This window comes from Heterocephalus glaber, unplaced genomic scaffold (genome assembly GCF_053883595.1).
Source record: "Heterocephalus glaber isolate CG9 unplaced genomic scaffold, H.glaber_assembly_v1.0 deba00001594, whole genome shotgun sequence".
NCBI classification, from domain to species: domain Eukaryota; kingdom Metazoa; phylum Chordata; class Mammalia; order Rodentia; family Bathyergidae; genus Heterocephalus; species Heterocephalus glaber.
In genome coordinates, this window is record NW_028258369.1 from 13411150 (window position 1) to 13434893 (window position 23744).

The window sequence follows — 23744 nt, forward strand, 5'->3', positions numbered from 1 at the left end:
TGATGAATGAATCCAAGTGAGTTTCAAGAGTCAAAATTAGGCTTAGGAATTCCCACCACTTTTGGAATCATGATTGATGTACAATCTTAATTTTCCATTCTGCGGCATCACTTTCTAGAGGTAGTGGTTCCCAAAGTAGGATGAATACCAGAATTACCTGGGGAGCTTCCATATATTCACATTCATTCATTTATTCATTCATTCTCACTCATTCTCTCTCTCTCCCCTTCCCTCCCTTCTTCTTTTCCCATCCCTTTCCCTCTTCTTCCTTCCCTTCCACCCCGTACCTTCCTCTTTCTCTATTCTATTCTCTCTTTTAAACCTTGAATGAACTTAGCATTTGGGAAATATTTTATCATAGCATAAATTTAAATGTTATACTGATTCTACTGTTCCAACTTTAAAGAAATAAACCCCCAGGATGACAGCTAGCTAATCACAATAAATGTGATATAGTTGTTCAATAGGCAAGAGAAATAATAGTGAAAGAGAAGCAGCAACTTCTTTCATGTCCTCTAACCAGAGTCCCATATAGTAATGTCTTCTGGAGTTGGTTGATTTTTAACAAGGATCGTCTTGTTTCAACAATAGCTCCATCAAGAGATCTGAGGACACAGGCTCAGCCATTGTCTACAGTTCTACAAATTCCACCTCTCTAAGAAAAAGGACAGCACAACTTTTATTTTTCTCCTTGGAATCTACTCCATGTATAAGCACACATACTTGCCTTCCTGGCAGTGAAATATAAGGAAACTACAGTATTTGAATTTTTGCTTTGGATATGGAAAATATCAACTCTGGGTTTCCAGCTGATCTACCTTATCAATTCCATACTGTACACAGAAGCCACAATGACTTCTTCAAATCATCTCAATCCAAGTCCTCTCAAATTTGTACTCTGTGACAACATCCTCGTTCAAATTGAGTGATCCTTTTGGTGAAAGCTACATTTGAAACGTAAAAGTCACCTTCTTCTCATACATGAAAAGGGAGAAAGGATGGAGAGCCAAAAGGTTTCCACATAACAAGACGCAAGACGAACATTAAGAGAAAAACAGACCCCCTGCCACAGAGGTAGCAATCTTCTTGCAAAACTGTCATTTTATAAATTAGAAATAATTACATAGGAAACATATTACAATGGTTTTCTCCTACCTGGATCCTCAGGCACATCCTTTGGTAAGGCTTCAGTGAGAGTACTTTTCAAAGCTAGAGGTGTTTCATTTTTCAGTAACAATAAAGAAAAAGGGGGAAAAAAAAGAAGAAAAAAATCTGTATAATTTTATTTATGACACATGTTACATTGAAACAAATAATTCCTAGTTATCACAAAAATAGGTCTGGCAAACCTCTAGAAATTGCTATACCATTAACTAGAACAATAAGGACCTCCTGGCATATGAAAATAGGTTCTCTTCCTACAGAGTAAAGATGTACAGGTATTTTCAGCTTTCCAGAGAGCCTCTAGTGGTTAGGAGGAGTATTACCAGGAAGTACAGGAATTGCCACTTCAATTTCCGACAGCAGATCAAGGACTTGAGAATGTCTGGGAGTGGAAACCAGGCCTCAATATTTTTATATCTTGCACAGGGTTTCCACTGTGCGGTCAAGGCAAAGACCCACCAGTTAGGACAGTGATCAGAGTATATCATGGGCCTACAGACAATTTCTAATTCCACCTGCCTCTACTGAGCAAATATTTAAATAGAAAACAAGAAATTATTACTGCTAATGAAAAATGCACTTTTTATGTTTTACCCCTATACAAATATGCATCAATGTCAGGTCTCATCTCAACAATAAAAACTGAAATAGCTTCATTTCAGATAAGCTTCTTTCATTCATGTCCAGTGACTCAATCTCAGAAAACAGATGGAGTACTGGCTTTAGACTTAGAAAATCTTGGTTCTTATCCCAGTTCTTTTCTATTTTTTTTGCACAAGCAAATGATTTGCATGGCCTGAACTTTAGTTTACTTGTCTCCAAGTTTTATGTGATAAAATATACCATTTTTATGGGAATTGAATAAGATAGTCTATGAGGAAGGACCTGGTAGATTACAAAAGCATTATACAAAGTATGGGGGTTGGAGGAGAAGGTCCTTCCTACACATCTAGATACTGCAGGCCAACTCATGCCTGTGCCTGGTGGTAGGTCTAACATGAAACACGGCTGTGTGGCTTCTCAGCTGCCCGGTAAGTTGGGCAAATTGTGATTGAGCTCCATGTCACATCCCCACACTCACAAAGTCACTGAGACACAGATAAAGCACTGGGATAGGAGCTCTGTCCAAAAGAGAACTTTCTCATGGATTAAACCTGTGCACAGGGCCAGGGATGTGGCTCAGCAGCACAGCGCCTGCCTGGCAAGGGCAAGCCCCTGAATTTGATTCTCAGTACCAAAAAAGAAAAAAGAAAAAAAAGAGCAATAAATAAATAAATAAACCTGTGCACACAGGTACATTTACATTGATCTTAGATCATATCTGCCAATATAAGATATTAAGCCCTCAACTCTTTCCATTTCTAGTTGTTTCCTAACTCAGAACCAGATTCCAGTATAAGGTGTCAAAATAGCCCTGGGTCAAACTATAATTGACTAATGAGAAAAAAAGAACCAATGAGTTGAGGGAATTTAGACACTCACACTCTTGGTACCATTTTAGGAATTATAGTTTTATGATAACAATTTGAACTACTTAATCTATCCAAATGCATTTCTATAATGATGACTGCCTTCACATACTCTAGAAGCTATTCCAAGAGAAGTAGATAAGAAAACAGAGGAAAAGTATCCTTAAAAGAGAAAAATTCATTCATTATGTACCTTGTTTGTCATCACCAGTCACATCTTGGGTAGGGGCAGGAAAATCAGCCATGTCTTTAACAGATGTCTTCTTGGGAAAGAAAAATAAATGAATTACACAGGTTGGAATAGAAATTAAGTGATATGTACATATGATGAAAATGTTTTAAAAGCTGTATTTCTTGACAAAATTTCTATCTTCAGTAAGCCCTGATATTTAATACTACTTTATTATTTTAGTTTCTTAATGAGGTATAAGTTAATTTGTACTAAAATTTTTACATACACAGAGGAAAGAAATAATGATTCAGAGCAAGACATATGTACAGATCCTACATTAAGTTTGAATCCAGTCTGAGATTCATCCAGAGAATTACACAGCATTTGTCCAGTCAGCCTTTATATACTTTTTCACAAGCACAGAGGTTCTGATAAGTGGCCAATAATGGGGCTATTTGCTAGGACGTGGGCGACAAACCTGTGGTATGTGTGCCACAGCAGGCTGTTTGTTATCATCAAAAGCTCTAAAAGGTTCGCCATCATTGTGCTAGGGTTTGTCACGCAGAAGGTGTCCAATGGTGTGTGATTAAAATAGCTACCTTGCGGTGAAATAAGAGAATTCTATTGATAAACAGATCAAGTTTTTCTCTTGGCTCACATATGAGGGAAGTCCTCATTTACACTAATGAGATAAATACCTAAACTGATCAAGTATGAATTTGTTTAAAATCTACTTACTATGAATTTATTTCTTATAAACCCTTAACGTGTACTCTCTATAGTTAATAATAGTGTATAGTACACTTGAAAATTGCTGAGGGATCACAAAAAAGGATAACTCAGTGATGTAATGGGTATGTTAATTAGCTTGATTGTGGTAATCATTTCACATTGTGTGTATATCAAAACATCATAAATATTTTTATTTGTCAATTATACTCAATAAGCTGGAAAAAACATGTACTCTACGGTCTCTGAGAAGGATAAATTAAAGAGTAATATATTCATATTTGCTTTATATATGCAAATTCTGGAAAGACATCTAAGAATGAGAGGTTGACTTATTAGATGAGGGAAAGATATGACAGGAAGACTTGTTGCCAAATGCCTTTTGATTGTCTTTATATTTTAAACAAACTCAAAAATCAAACATGGGAAAATTTTAAAATTCAAGGAGAGTACATTCTTAGAACTGTTTGATGCTACAAAAGGTTAACGGGTTTACCACTTGGAATTCAAACAACCTCAGGGAAATACACAATGCTTCTGTTTTTAAACTGTTCCCCAAAACAAGGTTATAGTACTACTTGCTGGTAAGCTGATCTATGATTTAACAATCCTCAATCAGGTCATTCTTGGCACTATAATGAATCCTCCAGATATAATTTCCTATTCCAAATCTATTATTGCCAGTAGAATAGACAATGTATCTTAGTAGTGCATTTCTTTCAGTCTTCTCCCACTTGGATTACAAATTAGATTCCTTCAAAGAAAATTATTTAGGAATAGTTTAGGCTGGTTGGTTGGCTGGTTTGTCTGTTTCTCTGAGACAGGCTCTGGCTATGTAGTTCAGGCTGGCCTCAAACTCATGGCAATCCTCCTTCCTCAGCCTCCTGAGTGCTGGGATTACAGGTGTGCACCAACACACCCAGCGACAGTTTAGATTTTTAAGTCCAAACTAAAATTGTAGAAAAAAATACAAAACTAAACAAATGCAATGACATCCCAAGTTCATAGGTTTTTAGAAGACTTATTAAGATGACAATACCCTCCAAATAGATCTACAGATTCACTGCAAATCTCGGGATTTTTTGGCAGAATTTGACCAACTTCATAAAGAAATACACAGGGTCCAGAATAGCCAAAATATTCTTGGAAAAAAAATAAAGACTCACACTTCTGATTTCAAAACTTACCACAAATTTAACAGTAATCAACATAGTGTGGTACTGAAATAATCATAAAAGTATAGATAAACGGAACAGCACTGAGAATCCTGTAATAAACCTATGGATTTACAGGTGATTCATTTTCAACCAGAGTGCAAGACAATTCAATAGGGAAAAAACTGACTATTCAATAAATGGTGCTGAGACTCCTTAGATATACACATGCAAAAGAATGAAATTGGACTTCTTCAGAGATATACAAAAATCATATCAAAATGGATCATAGAACTAAACATAAAACCTAAAATGATAAAACTCTTAGAAGAAAATGTGGGAATAAGTCTTCATGTTCTCACATTAGGCAATGTTTTCTTAGACATGATACAAAAAGCACCAAAACACTTACAACTCAATAATTGTAATAATCCAACTGAAAAATGGACAAAGAATTTGAATACACATTTCACCAAAGAAGAGATACAACAGCTAAGAAGCAGATGAAGAGATGCTCGAACACATTAGTCATTAGGAAGTTCAAATTAAAACCACAATACACCCCTTTTTTACACTAGGATTGGTTATATAAAAGAGACACACAATAATAAGTGTTACAAAGGATGTGGGGAAGTTGACACTTCATACATTGCTAAAATACTACAGCCTCTTTGAAAAGAAGCTCGGCAATCCGTCAAAAAGTTCAACATAGAGTTATGATACAATCCACATTTCCACTCTTAGGTATGTTCCAAAGAAAAAACATATATCAATGCAAAAGGTTACACATGTGTATTCGCAGAAGCATTGTTAATAATAGCTAAAAAAGGAGGTGAACCTTCCAGGCTGCCATACCACTGCCACGAGTGCAGAGGAGCAAAGCACCCCCTGGTGCAGAGGAGGTAAACCTTCCGGGGCACTGTACCACGCCCCCAAGCACTGAGGAGGTGAGCCATGTTGATGCTAGAAGCACACCCCCCTCCCCCGTTGAAATGAGAAGACATGTAAACAAGTTTCAAAACCAGACTTCCAGATCAACTAAGGCAACTCCTAAGGGAAACGAGATGGAACAATCTGATACTCAACCACCTGGACTCCCTGAACTGGCAACAAAAGAGGATCTACAAAAAATGAAATCAGAAATAATTTCTCAGATATCAGCAGAGATTGTGTCCATAGTGCAAGACATGATTGATAAATCTAGAGAGGACACAGATTAAAAAAAATAGAGAAGCTGAGGAACATAATGGAATCTCAACACAGGAAAGAAATGGAATCCATAAAACAGATGCAAACAGATATCCAGGAGATTAAAAACTCCACTGAAAGTTTACACAGTAGAACGAGCCAATGTGAGGACAGAATTTCAGATATAGAAGATAAGGTTGCAATTAGTGACCAGGAAAAAAAAATTTTTTTTAATTGTAAGGGACCACAAGAAATCAATCCAGCAGCTGCTAGATGATGCAAAGAAGAATAACATCAGAATGTTCAGAGTCAGTGAAGAAACAGGACAGAGGGCAAATGACATTACAAAAAAAACTGTTCACAAAGGGATGGCAGAAAATTTCCCAAGCAGGGGAAAAGAACTTGACATACAGATAAATGAGGTATATAGGACTCCAACTAGCCTTGATAAAAAAAAATCTACACATAGGCATATAAGTTAAGACTCTAGAAACCAAACAGAAGAACAAAATTCTACAAGCAGTTAATAGAAAAGAAACAAATCACAAACAAAGGAAAGCCCATCAGAATGACGGCAGATTTCTCAATGCAAACGCTCAAGGCAAGAAGAGCTTGGAGTGATGTATTTCAAGCCCTAAAGGAAAACAGCTTCCAACCCAGACTGATGTACCCTGCAAATCTATGTTTCAAAATTCTTGGAGAAATAAGATACTTTCATGACAAAGAGCACCTGAGGAACTTCATGAACTCCAAAAAATTTTAAACAACATCCTAGGAAAAGACAACAAGGATCACAGCCCCAGGAAGCCCTGAAAAATGAATCCATCAGGCACGACAAGAAATTAAATGCAAAGGGGAAGAATCCAACAAAAAGAAAAGGTCATGATAATGGTAAGTCAATACATATCAGTTATAACCAACAATATTAATGGTCTCATTTCACCAATCAAAAGAAACTGACTGGCAGAATGGGTCAAGAAGCAAGATAAAACAATATGCTGCATCCAACAACACACTTAATTCAATAAGAAACTCAGACTGAAAGCTAAAGGGTGGAAAACAATACTCTATGCGACAGAAACAAAAAAAAAAAAGCAGGAGTAGCTATCCTCGTTGCAGATCAAGTGGATTTCAAACCAACACTAATTAAGAGAGACAAAGAAAGACACTATATCCTTGTAAAGGGAACAATCCAACAGGAAGAGATGACAATCACAAATATCTATGCACCAAACACTAGTGCACCCAACTATATAAAACAAATCCTAACGGACATGAAAAATTAAATAAGCGCTAATACAATAGCTGTTGGGGACCTTAATACCCCACTGTCACAAACAGATAGATCAACTAGACAAAAAAAAGGAACGAAATACTAGAACTCAAACTCCTGAACAAATTAACTTAACAGATGTTTACAGAGTGTTCCACCCCACAAAATCAGAATACACATTCTTTTCAGCTGCACACGGGTAGTTCTTCAAAATAGACCACATACACGTTCATAGAACATGTTTAAGTAAGTGGAAAGGAATTGAAGTTATCCAATGTATATTTTTCCCCATTAAGTTTATTGGTACATTTTAGGTATAAAATACAGTTACATAAAGCATTGGGATCTTGTACCATTACATGAGTATCTTGATTCTTATTTTTTCCCCTTCCCCTGCCCTCCCTTCACCCCCTCCACCCTTCCCTATTTGCAAAAACCTTGTTTCCATTTTTTTCCTTTTCTCATATTTTTTCTGTTCTCTTCTTTACTTTCCCCTACCCCTACCCCTCCCAGTTTCCCTGCTCCTTTAGACCTTTACTTCCTATTACACAATATCAATTATACATTTTTAAAATTACAATATCAAGATCTAGGAGATATTACCACAGATTTTACAGAATTTAAAAGGATACAGAAAGCATATTACAAAAATTTGTTTTGAAATAAATTTGACAACCTCTATGAAGTACCTTGGAAGACAAATTAATGAAACTAACTCTGGAGGAAATATAAAATTTGAATAGCACCTATTAAAGAAAGTATATTCCTAGCTTGAAAACCTACCTATATGACAACAGCAGGCTCATATACATCTTAACTGATAAATTATATCAAACAATTAAAGCAGAAAAAAAAGGAACACTTCTGCCCTCATTTTAGGAAATCGACATTGTGCTAATCCTAAAACTGGATAAAGATAATAGAAGAAAAAAGTATAAACACAGATAGAAATTTGTTTAACGAAACAAACTCTTAGAAGTCAGATCTGGCAGGATGTAGAAAGTGGTTTTATTATAGGGATGGCAGTGTTGGTTCAGCATTGGAAGATCCAACCCCAAAAGTCATCATTTTAACAGAGGAAAGGAAAATGCCATATGATCCTGTCACTAGTTGGAGAAAAAATATTGGACTAAATTCTACAGCTGTTCATGGTAAAAGCTATCAGGAGACTAGAAGTAGAATAGAACCTTCTCAACAGATCAAAGACATGTACTCCATACTTCCAGCAAAAACACCTTATATGAATGGAGAAGATACAATGCTTTCTCCCTAAGGTGAGGAACAAGGACAGATATGCCTACTCTTCATCTGTCCATTAAACATTGAAACATAGGCCTAAACCAAAGTAGTCTGGCAATAAAATGACACAATTAGGATAGGATTGGCAAGGTAGAAGTAAAATCTTTATATGTAGATGAAATGATCATCTACAGAGAAAATACTAGTTCTAGGAGCCCCTACAACTTGTATTTGAATTTAGCAGGATTAGAAAATACAAGGTATATATAAAAATTCAGGACTATGTATACTTGCTATAAATGAAGAATTGAATATTGAAATATAAAAGTTAAGTAGGAGTACAAAGGACCTAGATAATTAAAAAGAAAAAGAAAAAAAAAGTGTTGGAAGACATTTAGTACCTATTTTAAGACTTCATCTAAAGCTACAGTAATCAAGGCAGTGTTAGCGTAAGGAAAGACATATAGATCATCGGGAAAAAAAACAGAGAATCTAGAAATAGAACCACACATATATGATCCACTGAGTTTTGAAAGATTATTTAACATTAAGATTTTATAGAATATAAACTCAATTCAAGAGCCAAGGAAAGGATAGTGTTTTCAGCAAATGGCACGAGAACACCTGGTATCCGTCTATAAAACATTAACCTCAACCCATTATTTCCATACATAAAAATAACTTGAAAGGCTCTATGAACCTAAATATGAAAGACTAAAACTATAAAATTTAAGAAGAAATTATAAGGGAAAATGTTTATGAATTTAGGGTAGGTAAGAACTACCTAGGATACAAAAAACATGATGTATAAAAGAAAAAAATTGATAAATAAGATTCCATCAAAATTTAGAAGTTTAAATGACATCTTTAAAATGAAAAGTAGTCCTTAAACAGACTATATTTACAATGCATATAACCTATGACCAGAATATATAAAGAACTCTTACAGCTCATTAATAGACAACCCAATTAAAAAGTAGAAACAAGATGATAAATAGCCAGTACAGCACAAGGAAAGGTGTGCAACACTAGAATCAGAAAAATACTAATCAGTACAATAATAAGATTGAATTATACACTCATTAGGGAGATGAAGTTAAAAGTTTTAAAAGCCTTGTCATGACTTTTTCTTTTTGTTGGATTCTCCCCCTTTGCATTTAATTTGTCACTCTCAATGGATTCATTCTGCTGGGCTTCCTGGGGTTGTGATACTCATTGTCTTTTCCTAGGATATTATCTAAAATTTTTTGGAGTGCTGCTTTGGTATTCATGAAGTTCCTAAGGTGCTCTTTGTCATGAAAGTATCTTATTTCTCCATCAATTTTGAAAGATAGCTTTGCAGGGTACATCAATCTTGGTTGGAGGCTGTTTTCCTTTAGCGCTTGAAATACATCACTCCAAGCTCTTCTTGTCTTGAGGGTTTACATTGAGCAGTCTGCTGTCATTCTGATGGGCTTTCCTTTGTATGTGATTTGTTTCTTATCTCTAACTGCTTGTAGAATTTTGTTCTTCTGTTGGGTTTCTGGAATCTTAACTAGTATATGCCTATGTGTAGATATTCTTTTGATCAAGGCTAGTTGGAGTCCTATATGCCTCACTTATCTGTATGTCAAGTTCTTTTCCCCTGCTTGGGAAGTTTTCTGCTATCACTTCTATGAGCAGTTTTTTTATGTCATCTGTACTCTCTCCTGTTTCTTCATGGACTCCAATCAGTCTTATGTTTTTCTTCTTCACATCATCTAGCAGCTGATGGATGGATTTCTCATGGTCCCTTACAATTTTAAAGCAATTTTTCTTTTCCTGGTCACTAATTGTAATCTTATCTTCTATATCTGAAATTCTGTCCTCACATTGGTTCATTCTTTTTTTTTTTTTTTTTTTTTGTACCGGGGATCAAATTCGGGTCCTTGCGCTTGTGCAGCAGGCTGCAAAACTGTTGAGCTAAATCCCCAACCCACATTGGTTCATTCTGCTCCATAGACTTTCAATTGAGTTTTTAATCTCCTGGAAATCTGTCTGCATCTGTTTTATGGATTCCATTCATTTCCTATGTTGGGATTCCATCATGTTCCTCAGATCCTCTATTTTTTTTATCTGTGTCCTCTCTAGATTTATTAATCATGTCTTGAACTATGGGCACAATCTTTGCTGTTATCTGAGAAATTATTTCTGATTTCATTTTTTTCAGATCCTCTTTTGTTGCCAGTTCAGGGAGTCCAGGTGGTTGAGTATCAGGTTGTTCCATCTCATTTCCCTTTGGGGTTGCTCTAGGTGATCTGGAAGTCTGTTTTTGAGGCTTGTTTACCTGTCTTCCCATTTCCACTGTTGGCGGGGAGGTGCTGCTAGCGCCTGTGCAGCTCACCTCCTCTGCCCTAGGCATGGTGGAATGGTGGCAGGGGAGCCTCCTCTTGGGCGCTGGGATTGGCTCACATCCTCTTCCCTAGGAGCAGTGGAATGGTGGTGGGGAGCCTCCCCCTGGACACTTGGATTGGCTCACCTGCTTTGCCCTAGGACCAGTGGAATGGCAGCAGGGAAGCCTCCTCCTTGGTGCTGGGATTGGCTCTCCAATGTATATTATCAGACCATAGTGCAATGAAATTGGAGATCAATAGCAAAAGAAACCCCAAGAATTTCATAAACACATGGAAACTGAACAACACACTTCTACCCTTGATCTTAGCCAAAAGGCCGAGAAGTGATGAACAACACACTTTTGAATGACCAATGGGTCACAGAGGAAATTAAAGAAGAAATCAGACAGTTCCTTCAATTAAATGAAAACACAACATATCAATCAGAATCTATAGGACACAATAAAGCTGTCTTACGAGGGAAATTCATAGCAGTGAATGCCCATGTTAGGAAAACAGAGTGATCCAAATTAAGCAACCTGATGCTGAAACTCAAGCTTCTAGAGAAAGAAGAGCAGGACAAACTCAAAGCTGATACAAGGGAGGAAATTATAAAGATTAGAGCAGAAATCAATGCAGTGGACACTAAGAGAACCATACAAAAAATCAATGAAGCCAATAATTGGTTCTTCAAAAGAATAAACAAAATTGACAAACTCTTACCCAAACTTATCAGAAAAATGAAAGAAAAGGCCCAAATCCATGCAATTAGGAAGGAAAAGTGTGAAATTACAACAGACCCAGAAGAAATCCAGAGGATCATCAATATCTGCTTCAAGAACCTACATGCCAATAAGATGTAAAACACAGAAGAAATGGACAGATTCCTACATATGAATTAATTACCAAATTTGAATGAAGAAGACCTAAAAATTCTAAACAACCCAATATCAATCAATGAAATTGAAAATGTAATTAAAAACTTACCAACTAAGAAAAGCCCGGGTCCTGTTGGCTTAACTGCTGAATTCTACAAGACATTTATAGAGGAACTACTGCCACTACTGTTTAAAATCTTCAATGAATTTGAAAGGGATGCAATACTCCCGAATTCATTCCTGGAAGCAAGCATCACCTTGATCCCCAAAGCAGAGAAAGACCCAACCGAAAAAGAGAACTATAGCCCAATCTCAATAATGAACACAGATGGAAAAATCCTTAATAAGATACTGGCAAATAGAATGCAGAAGATCATCAAGAAGATCATACACCCTGACCAAGTCGGATGCATCCCAGGGATACAGGGATGGTTCAATATACACAAATCGATCAATGTAATACACTAACTATATCAATAGAGCCAAGGACAGAAACCATATGATCATCTCAATAGATGCAGAAAAAGCATTTGACAAAATCCAAAATGCATTTATGATAATAACCACACAAAAAATTGAAATAGACAGTCTCTACCTCAATCTGATAAAAGCCATCTATGAAAAACCAACAACCAATATCATACTACATGGTCAAAAACTGAAATACTTCACACTAACATCAGGAACAAGACAAGGATGTCCACTATCACCACTCCTGTTCAATATAGTTCTGGAAACATTAGACACGGCAATTAGACAAGAGAAAGAAATAAAAGGAATAAAGATAGGAAATGAAGAAGTCAAATTGTCATCATATGCAGATGACATGATACTCTATATTGAAGACCCCAAGAACTCCACCAAAGTCTTCTAGACTTAATAACCAAATTCAGTCAAGTAGCTGGTTACATGGTCAACACACAAAAATCAATAGCTTTCCTCTGCACAAATGATAGACTCACTGAGAGAGAAATAGGGCAAACAATTCCTTTCACAATAGCATCCAAAAAACTGAAATACCTAGGAATCAACCTAACGAAAGAAATCAAAGACCTCTTCTCTGAAAACTATGGTACTCTGAAAAGAGAGATTGAAGATGATATCAGAAAATGGACAGTCATCCCCTGCTCCTGGGTAGGAAGCATTAATATAGTGAAAATGGCCATACTTCCAAAACTGCTACATAGTTTCAATGCAATTCCAATTGAGATCCCAGCAGCATACTTCATGGACCTTGAGAAAACAATCCAAAAATTCATTTGGAACAAGAAGAGAGCCAGAATAGCAAAAGCAATTCTAGGTAACAGAGACATGGCAGGGGGTATCACAATCCCCAACCTGCAACTATACTACAAAGCTATTGTGAAAAAGATAGCATGGTACTGGCAAAGAAACAGACCTGAAGATGAGTAGAACACATTAGAAGATGCAGAATCAACTCCAGACACACTCAGCCACCTTATCTTTGACAAAGGAGTCAAACACCCTCACTGGAGGAAAGATAGCCTCTTTAATAAATGGTGCTGGAAAAATTGGGTTTCAACTTGCCAAAGATTAAAACTCGACCTATATCTCTTACCATGCACTAAACTAAAATCAAAATGGATTAAAGATCTAAACATTAAAATAGAAATGCTGAACTGGCTTGAAGGCAATTTAGGAAGAACTCTTGAAGACACTGGTGTAGAAAGAGATCTTATGAACAAAACTTCAGTTGCCTGTGAACTAGTACAAACAATCAACAAGTGGGATCTCTTCTTATTAAAAAGCTTCTGCACAGCAAGAGAAACCACCAGCACTGTGAACAGACAACCCACAATGTGCAAAAAAATTTTCCCCTACTGTTCCTCAGACAAAGGTCTACTATCTAGAATGTATAAAGAACTTTAAAAAATCAGACCTCCCAAATTTAAAGACCCTATCAAAAAATGGGCATCTGAAATGAACAGACATTTCTCAGACAAAGAAGTAGAAATAGCAAAAAAACATGAAAAAATGTTCAACATCACTGGTCATTCGAGAGATGCAAGTGAAAACAATGCTGAGATTCCACCTCATCCCAGAAAGAATGGCTGCTCTCATGAAATCAGCCAATAACAAATGCTGGTGGGGCTGTGGCTAAAGAGGAACCATGCTCCATTGCTGGTGGGAGTGTTGACTGGTGCAACCACTGTGGAAATACCTCAAAGAATTAGGACTGGAAGTCCCATTTGACCCAACTATTCCCCTGCTGGGTATCTTCCCCAAAGAACTAAAAGAATCATACCACAGTGATACATGTGCACCCATGTTCATAGCAGCACAATTCGTGATAGCTAAAACTTGGAAGCAACCCAAATGCCCATCTACTGGAGACTGGATAAAGAAAATGTGTTTTTTTTATAAAATGGAGTACTATTCAGCCAAAAAAATGAGAAATTAGAGACATTTATAGCTAAATGGGTGCATATTGAGGCAATACTCTTTTTTTTTTTTTTTTGGTACCAGGGATCAAACTTGGGTCCTTGCACTTGTGCAGCAGGCAAACGATACTCTTAAGCGAAATAAATAGGACACACGTGTAAATACCAAATAGTTTCTCTAGTGTGAGAAACTGAAAGTGTAAATAAGGACTAAAAGGTATAATAGATAATGTGAAATAGAAGAAAAGAGGCAAAGGAAAAGGGAAGTGGGAGGGGTAGGGGAAAGGAAAAAAGGGAATGGAATTAATATCAGAAAATGAAAAAATGGTAACAAAGTCTTTGTAAATAGGGAGGGATGGAAGGGTTGAAGGGAGGGCGGTGGAATGGGGAAAAATTAAGAACCAAGAGAGATTATGTAAAGGTGCAAATTTCCAATGATGAATGCCATTATATTGTATACCTAAAATGTACCAATAAAATTAATAATGGCTAAAAAAAAGAACAACATAAATGTCCATTCACTGATGAATATACAAACAAAATGTGGCATATCCATACTATGACTACTATTCAAACAATAAAAAGGAAAAGCACTGATAAGTGCAATGACATGAGTGAACCCTAAAAACACTATGCGAAGCTGGGTGTGCTGTTGCACACCTGTAATCCCAGCAGTCTGGGAGGCTAAGTCAGGAGCATCACAAGTTCAAGCCTAGCCTGGGCAACTTACCAAGACTCTGTCTCAAAATGAAAAATAATAAAAGAGCTTGGATATAGCTTAATGTGAAGGCCCAATGTTCAGTCCCCAATACACACACACACACTCACACACACACACACACACACACACACACACACAGAAAAAAACTAAGAGAAAGAAGCCAGTCACAAAACACTACATACTATATGATTTAACTTATGCGAAATGTTCTGCATAGGTAAATTCAGAAACAGATATAAATTAGCAGCTATTAGGAGCTAATGGAGAGAGGGGAATGGCAAATGATTGCTAATGAGAACAGGGTATTTCTTTGGGGAGATGAAAATGTTCTAAAATAGGAGTCGTGAGAGCTAAACAGACCTAGACACAAACACCTATACAGTACTGAAGTCATCACTCACAGAGCTGGTACCAAAATCTAAACTCCATGCAGTCATGATAGATTAAAAAACTCAGAGAACGAACAATAAAATAATTCCCCTGCTGGGTATCTTCCCAAAAGAATTAAAAGAATCATACCACAGCGATATATGTGCACCCATGTTTATAGCAGCACAGTTTGTAATAGCTAAATCATTGAAACAACCCAAGTGCCCATCAACTGGAGACTGGGTAAAGAAGATGTGTTTTTTTAATAAAATGGAGTACTACTCAGCCATAAAGAATGAGAAACTAGAGACATTTATAGCTAAATGGATGCACATTGAGGCCATACTCTTAAGTGAAATAAATAGGACACACATGTGTAAATACCAAATAGTTTCTCTAGTGTGAGAAACTGAAAGTGTAAATAAGGATTAAAATGATTAAAACGAAGAACTGATAATTTGAAATAGGAAGAAAAGTTCCAAAAGGGTAAGGGTGGTGGGAGGGGAAGGGGAAAGGAAACATTATGAGAAAAGAAAAAAAATGGAAACAAAGTCTATGTAAATAGGGAAGGGCGCATAGGTAATGGGGAAAAAATATGAACCAAGATACATCATGTACAGGTACAAGCACCCAGTGATAAATGTAAATGTATTGCTTACCTAAAATGTACCAATAAAAGAATTTAAGGGGAAAAATACATTCTGCAAAAAAAGAAAGTGAAAAGCCCAAATTCTTCCAAATTCTTCAAATGTATACAGTGTACATGAGTCCTCTGGAAATCACTTTTCTTTATATCTTTGCTTGGTGAGTAGAAATCTGCTGAGGAAAGTGCCATGAAGGCTACAAGTCAAAGAGCAGCAGAGCAGGAAAAAGAGATGTTTATCAGAGGGAACCCCGAGAGGCAGGCTTGGCAGGCTGGTGGGGTGCAGAGCGCAACATCACGAACACACACTATAGGCTTGAGAGCCTCGTGTGAGAGGGTAAATAAGCACACGGCATCCTGAGAAATGAAGAAGTATCCCTATACCTGCCTATGACTTCTACCACCCTGTACAGTTCCAACTTGTTTCAGAGGGTTTTAAGGGAAACCAGTGAATGAACTCCATTTATTTAAACATTTCCTTACTCTGATTTGATCGTTACAATACATACATGTACTGATTGCACTATATCCCATAAATATATACAAATATTATTTGACAATCAAATTTTTAAAAATTTTTAAAATACTCCCAGACTGGGGAGCAGGGAGTACTAAGGATCAAATCTAGGGCCTTTCACATGTTAGGCATGCAATCTACCAGTGAACTACACCCCCAGCCCCGATTCTAGATTTTTTTTTAGGAAGGGAATAGCATCACAGCAATCATCATAATGATGATGATAATGATAGTGGTAATGATAACAACAACTATGACAACTCTTATTTATTGATTCATAGCTAAGGATCACTCCACACATGGCTATGCCCTTCTTCTATCAATGCCCCAACACTGCAGGAATTCAGGGATCATCCAAATCAGTCCTCTTTTGGTCAAAAAGTTAAAAACACTGAGGGAACTTTGAATGTGACTTGGGACCCCACATATAGATATGTAGTTCTCAAACCTCTTTTCAAAACTGTTATGGTCCACTTTACCTTGCTAATGCCCAGCTACTAAAAATTCAACTTATATTATTCACTAGGGAATTAAAGCTTGGTTAAAGTAAATAAGTTGGTTAGCACTTTCTGGCTTAGTTTGGCTATACCTAAATTTCACTTCAAAGGTCAAGAGATGTTGCTTACTTCACCAAATCTAGTTTTAGGGAGAAAAGAAAAAATAATTATACACATCCAGTCTATAGACTTGAAAAACCAATCCTCAAACTAATTATCAAGTGTGAAGAGAAAATGTTACAATGGTTTATTTTCTCAAGTTTGTAAAGAACATAGGCTAATAATTTAATTCTCTACAAATTCTTACTTATTAACATAGAGAGATCTTTTACCTCCATCCCATTCAGGTCACAGGCTTGTTGGTTTGTCAGCATTGACTCAGAGTAAGAATCAAATAATGCACACTCCCACTTGGGCTTGGGAAAAGCTAAAAAGAAAGAAAAAGAATACATAATATACTATGGCAACAATGGGTTTTTCCTATCAGCTTTTCTGTGCTTGTTAAATATAACAAAATTAGTTCTGTTATAGTACCTATAATGCTAATCATGCTGAGGTAGTATTTTAAATTCTTTATTAACACAACCCCATACTTCTGTGATTTTTGTTTTACATATGATGAAACTGAAGAACAGGGAAGTTAAGCAACTTACTCAAGGTTATATAGCTACAAATGAAGAGCAGAGACTTGAATTCCTAACAGTGTTCTTAGCTCTTGATATAACATAGCCCCCCCCCCGTGTGTGTGTGTGTGTGTGTGTGTGTGTGTGAGAGAGCATGTGTGTCTGAGAACTGAACCCAGGGGTTCCCACTTACTAGGCAAGCACTGTACTACTGAGATACATCCTCAGCCCTTTTTATGTTTTATTTTGAGATAGAGTATCACTAAATTGCCTGGGCTGGCCTTGAACATGGAATCCTCCTGCCTCAGCCTCCAAAGTAGCTGGGCTTAAAGGCCCACCACACCCAGCTCCTCATAGTAGTCATTTTCTACACTCACCATCACTCTCAATATATAAAGTTTTAACTATGCCATTAGCATAATTTTTAAATGTAGTTACCATGGTAATAGTTTGAACTATGAATATTAACTAAGAAAATACTTGATTTTAGCTGTTGTTGGAAATAAACAAGACTTATAATGATGTGTGTCCCAAGACAACGTTATAAAATGCTTACTTCTTTGGTTAGTAGGACTAATAAAAATAAAAGCATGAGGAAAAAACCATGCAATTTGGTAAGCTAATTACCTGAGAACCAGCTATTTCTTAGAAGCAGATTCTGCTTTACCATTGTGTCACAAAGTAATTAAGATAAAAATATCTGAACTAGAAAATCTGTCAATATTCTGAAGAGGAGAAGCATCTGGAGCAGACAATAAACAGAAGCTACAAATTAAATTTGTCAAGAAAGCTAGTAAGAAGTTCAACTTTTATTGGTATATGTCTGTGATACATAATAATTACATTTATTGTGGGAAACTGGTGCATATATATATTTGTATCTTGATCATTTCCATACCCCTACCATCCCCTCTCTCCACTTCCCCTCATCCTCTTCCCCACCACCAAGAAGTCTATCTCCTTGCTTTCTATCATCTCTCCTTTATTTTACTATTTAATTCATATTTTGTGTTTCTCATATAAGAGAAACCAAGTGATAATTAATCTTCTGTGTCTGACTTGTTTCACTCATTATTTTAATTCAATGCTTCAAAAGAAATTTTTAATCAAATGTGGAAAATGGATTGACATTGTCTTTAATCCTTACCCACTTGTACTAGGGACTGAAATGCCAACATTGCTCTTCAGTAAAGTACTGGTCAGGGCATCCACTACCACTGGAAGCTGAATGCATTTTAGTTCATGTGTTTACTAGAGTCTAAATTTCACTGATATCAAATGGCACAAACCAGGGGCCCTGCTAATTTTTCTCACCATATTTGGTAGTCTGTTTCCTTGGTAAAACTCAACACCTTTCAAAGCACCATTCTTCAACCCAACCCCAAGAGCAGTTTTACCCAATATCAGAGTTCTCTTTCTAGTCTACCAATTTAGTGCTCTGGCTAGAAGTATAAGACCAATGTCTTATTGTAGGAAGGTTTCATGTAGAAAGAGAATGTTTTCCAAAACTAGGAATAACAATTAACTGCTAAATCTCTCTCCAATGTGTCTATATCTCTCTGTCTCCACTGTCACCACCCCAGGGTGAGTCCCCACTGCTCCTGAAGGGACTGCTGACTGAACTCTCATAGTTTCCATTCTCGTTCTTCAACATCTGCTTTCTGAAGGGCAACCAGCCTGGTCATTTCAGACAGCAAAGCTGAGTTATCACTCTCCTGCCAAACACTGTGTTATGGCTCATGTCTAGATCCCCAAAGCCTCATTCAGTTCATAGGTGGAGCTTTTCAGAGGTGGCAGGATCTAGAGTGTGTGATGCTGGGATTGGTTCAGCATAGTTCTGGTTAGGATTAAGGGTGTCCCACCCTGGGTGTGAATGCTACACACCCTAAGGCCAGGTAGTCTGGATACAATATAAAAGGGACATAAAGAATCTGTCCCTTGTCACTCACTTGCTGCCTTGCTGCCTTCTGCCTGCTGTGAACTTTTTCTCCTTTGCAAGGTCCCTCTGCCATGCCACCCAGCCTTGGAGCCAGCCAACTATGAACTGAACCCTCTACAAACTGTGAGCCAAATAAACCTTTTGTCCTTCAACTTTGGGTATTGCGTATTTTGTCTCAGCAATGAGAAAAGTAACTAAGACAGGCAGGTCAATGTTATTGCCCACCATTTGCTCCCTACCTTACTTTTCAGCCTCTCTTTGGCCTCTCATCCTCACTTTGTGCACTCCAGGCAGTGTGACCTGAAATTTCTATTTCTCCTGTGTTCCTAGCCCTTCCCAGTGCCTCTCCAGCATACCTGCTGCTCCCTCCACGTAGAGCCCTCTCTTCCCTCTTATTAGCTCCACAGCCCTTAGCTCATCCTATATGTGAGCTCCGCCATCACATCTCAGCACCGACAGTCAAGTCTTCCCTGAGGTCATACATGCCCTTACTGCACTTGCACCCTCTATGGCATTTAGCACTGGCTCCAATGACACACATGTGAACTTATTAAACATCTATCCTCCAACTGCCCACAAGTCCCATGCAGTAAGAACTCTTTTGTACAGTATTCTCACCACAGAGAAGAGCAGTGCCTCTCACATAGTAAGTATTCACTAGTGTTTTGTTTTTTGTTTTTTGGGTTTTTTGGTACCGGGGATTGAACTCAGGTCCTTGTGCTTTTGAGGCAGGCAGCAGAATCACTGAGCTAAATCCCCAGCCCTAGTTTTTTAACAAACTATGCAGCAAAAAAATTCTACCAGAATCCACCCAGTTACCTAGACATGAAAACAATGGGGCTCACAGGTGTCCCACCAAACAACCCAATCTGTCCTTCCAGCTCTGCCTTTTAACTTTCACTGATAAGGAAAAGGGATTATTTCTATAATTACAAGTAAAATGGCATCAGATACAATTACTACTTATTTATTTTAATAAAAGCATGTATCATTTTGAATATATGGTGGTCTCAACCAGATTTATATTCTTCAATAATCTTGCTGAAAACTGGATCATTTTTTAAAAGGCTGAATATGGATCAATTAGAAAAATGTTAGAATATGATAAGTGGTACGCTTTTTAAAGAAAGCTCAATGGGATTCCACAAAAACAGAAAAAAAAATGAATAGGACTATTCATATTTTTCAAAGGGTTTAAAAGCACAAAGAGGAACTAGATAATTCTGGCCTTTTCTTAAGCTTCATACAAAGAAAAACATGGATGATTAAAGCATTTTAAAACCAACTGCTAAATCTTCAGGGTTTGCCTAAAATATACTGTCACTGAGTTTGATGGGGTTTATGAGGTCTCGCGTTTTCTGTTAGAACTATATAATTATTATTTAATATAAACCCCACGATCTCTAAAAATGATGTTCATTTTTTGTATAATTTGTGATGAATTCTTCAGTTATTCCTATATAAATGCATGCGGATGGTCTCCATAAGCACCAGGAAGAAACAAGGGGCTCTATTCCAAGTGACAGAGGATGTCTCTTGATTGGCACTCTTTTTTTATAGCCTCCCCTCTACTGAATAAGCAAGTCAAAAGGATCCATTTGCATCAGTAAAGAAATCAAGAGGTTATTTCTCTTTGTTAACAACTTTTAACTTAGGGCTTTCAGATTTCTAAAAATTGTATCAGTGACTTTTGAAAAAGTCCATGAACCACCTTCAAAGTGACTTCTCAAACAAGAAGTCGTGATATGTGGCATAGGCTGCAAAATGATAAAACAATTAATCAACACCAAAATGGAAAACTAACTATGGTCATGGGAGACGAGGTTATTTAGGACTCTCCCCAGGGCCAGAGAGGAAACTGTGAAGGTGGTGAATGTAAGTAAATAACCTTGGAACAGACTTTGGTCCTTTGGCCAGCTGTTATCCCCATTACAGACAGACAAAAGCCCCAGTCCCAGAAGAAGGGGTTTCTCTGTAACCAGCACTGCCTTGGTAATAGGAGCCATGTGGTTGCAAGGACAGCCCTAGGAATGTTGAGTTTCTTTGTTGCAATCCAAGAGAGAAAGAAGGGAGGAAGGGAGGAAGATAGGGAGAGGGACAGGGAAGAAGGGAGAGGGGGTGAGGGAATGGAAGGGTGAGAGGGAAAGGAGAGGGGAAGGGAGGAGAAAGAAAGAAAAAAAGACAGAAGGAGAGAGACAGACAGACACCAAAGAGGAAAGACCATGCTGCTCAACTGCGAGCTAATTCCCAAGGACCTACGAGAGTCTTCCCCAGCCTTGAAAGAAGGGCAGCAAGCTAGAGTTACAGCCTACCATTGGCAGAAGGCAGCTGTTACTAGCAAAGTCCCAGCCCTGAGACCATCAGTTAACTTTTCTCTCTGAACTCTCCCTTCCATACACATTTTTCAGGGTCATTTGAGGAAAATTTGAAAATGGGCCACTCTGCCTTCAACATGTTCACCTGTCACTGTCACTAGCCACATACTGGTCTACTGGTCTGGTTATAGTTCCTTTAGACACCACTCCCTCTTGCTAATAATCACCTATGACTAAGCTCTCATTTTTAAAGAGAGCTTTAAAATTTTTCTCCAGTTGAGAAAGGTAGAAGCACCAGCTGTTTCTGGACCCTTTCAATGGAAACCACTTCTCTGAATAATAGAAATCAGACCAGTGTCCATAGACTCCGAAGAGGGCAAAAGTATTCTTGATTTTTCCAATCTTCCAAAAGAATGCATACCAATGTTGCATTTACTATGACCTTTTCCTATCCAAACAGTTCAAAATATTTGTTTTGAGAGGACTATTTTATTAAGGAGAAAGACAAAAAATATATTACAACCTTCTAGTGTGCTGGCAATATATATACTACATATATATGTATATATGTGTGTATATATGTGTATATATATATATACACACACAGGTATATACATATATAAAAACTCACTTAGTGTACATTTAAGATTACAACACTTTGCACATTTCATTGTATGTAAGTTTTAACTTTTCAATTAAGTATAAGAGTTGTATTCTACTCCCCTAGCCAAGGCCACTTGGAGATAATGGGACAGTGGTGGCAAACCTATGGCACACATCCAGGAGCAGGCTGTTTGTATCATTGAAACCTCTAAAAGGTTCGTCATCATTATACTAGGACGTGCTTCAGTTGGCATTTGGCTCTACAAGATCTTCTTTTCATGTAACAGCTGAGAAGCTGGGTATTTGTTTATTCCGTAGTTGTCACAAAAGGGTATGTGACTTTGGTTCCAATCCACCCAGGGAGTATCAGCATGAGAACAGATGATTCACACCTACCCATATGAGCCCTATTATTCACATTATAAGCTGTAAAAATCTGATAGAAGTTCATGAAAAACAACTGCACATACCAAGGACTCTCCAGTGTCCAGGCACCATCTTAAGACATAATTAATTAGACCTCCATGGCAAGTGTCTAAAATTTAGTATGTCCAATGAAGCCTTACCTGCTTGCAGATACTCTGGCTGCAGAGTTGGAGGCAGGCCCTCAGGCAGTGGGTAGCCGTTCTTCCGGGCCACAATGAGATGAAATGCAGCACAGAACTCAGGCAGGGTTAGGGCTCCGTCACAGTCAGCATCACTAAGTTCCCTAGATATAACAGAGTCATTAGTACCTGCCATGAGTTTCAGCCTCAAACCTGCAAACAGAGTTCCCAGGCTCTGTCTTACAACACTGAGGACATGGCACACAAAACTCTAACACAAAAAGAAAAGTGACACCTGCATATACCCAGTTAGCTGACAGTCATTCAGTGAATGCAGGCTGCATGGTGGGAAGAGCTTGACCTAGCACTTGGAACTGGCAGAGAAAGCTTGCAAGTTATGCAAGTTACCCAGAACACAGGAATGAATAGGTGCTTCATTTCTCAGCTCTGAGGGAAAACCTTAAACTTTCCATGTCATGTAAATTTTTGTAGCAAACTTCTTTGCTTGAAAATTCCCTCTTGGGAAAATACAAATAAGCTCAGGAAATATTCACTGACTTATATTCTAAGATAAAACTAGCAACTAGGGAAGGCTGAAACCAGATAAGACAAAAAGAAAGAAAGGGAGTCTTGAAAAGGCTTATCTTTGCTTCAGTCACTGTTTCCCACTGAAAGACACAGACCTGCTTACTCAGCACAAAAGAAACCTATTCACAGAAGGAACTAAGACCCCATAAGTTCCATCTCTCAGTGTACAGAGACAAATATACTTGTATTAGGACAGGTACAGAGACGGGACTTGCACAAGACTGTACTAGAAAGGTGTTACTATTGGAAAGAAAATAAGCTTCATAACTTCCCTTTAGATTCTCCTGCTCTTCCCCTCCCTCCCCCTCCCCCTTTCTCCACTTCTTCCTCTCCAATTTAGAATGCACCAGCCCTGAAACAGCTGT

General features: G+C 37.6%; 1 protein-coding gene across 19 annotated transcripts in view; it reads right to left on the reverse strand.

The window, feature by feature from the left end:
* Reps2 (RALBP1 associated Eps domain containing 2) overlaps nucleotides 1-23744 on the reverse strand; it is a 384213-nt gene that overhangs the window by 218612 nt on the left and 141857 nt on the right. For 14 of the 19 annotated variants that reach the window (XR_015444120.1, XR_015444116.1, XR_015444118.1 and 11 more), the window contains exons 8-11: nucleotides 22813-22955; nucleotides 17099-17193; nucleotides 2827-2896; nucleotides 1156-1209 (exon numbers count right to left, since the gene is read on the reverse strand). Coding sequence is in view for 10 of the 19 variants with exons in the window: in XM_087193684.1 (XP_087049810.1) it covers nucleotides 1156-1209; nucleotides 2827-2896; nucleotides 17099-17193; nucleotides 22813-22955 (362 nt within the window). In the remaining 9 variants the exon portion in view is untranslated. The remainder of the gene's footprint in view (nucleotides 1-1155; nucleotides 1210-2826; nucleotides 2897-17098; nucleotides 17194-22812; nucleotides 22956-23744) is intronic. The other 5 variants (XR_015444119.1, XR_015444115.1, XM_087193686.1 and 2 more) reach the window with 1 other exon arrangement.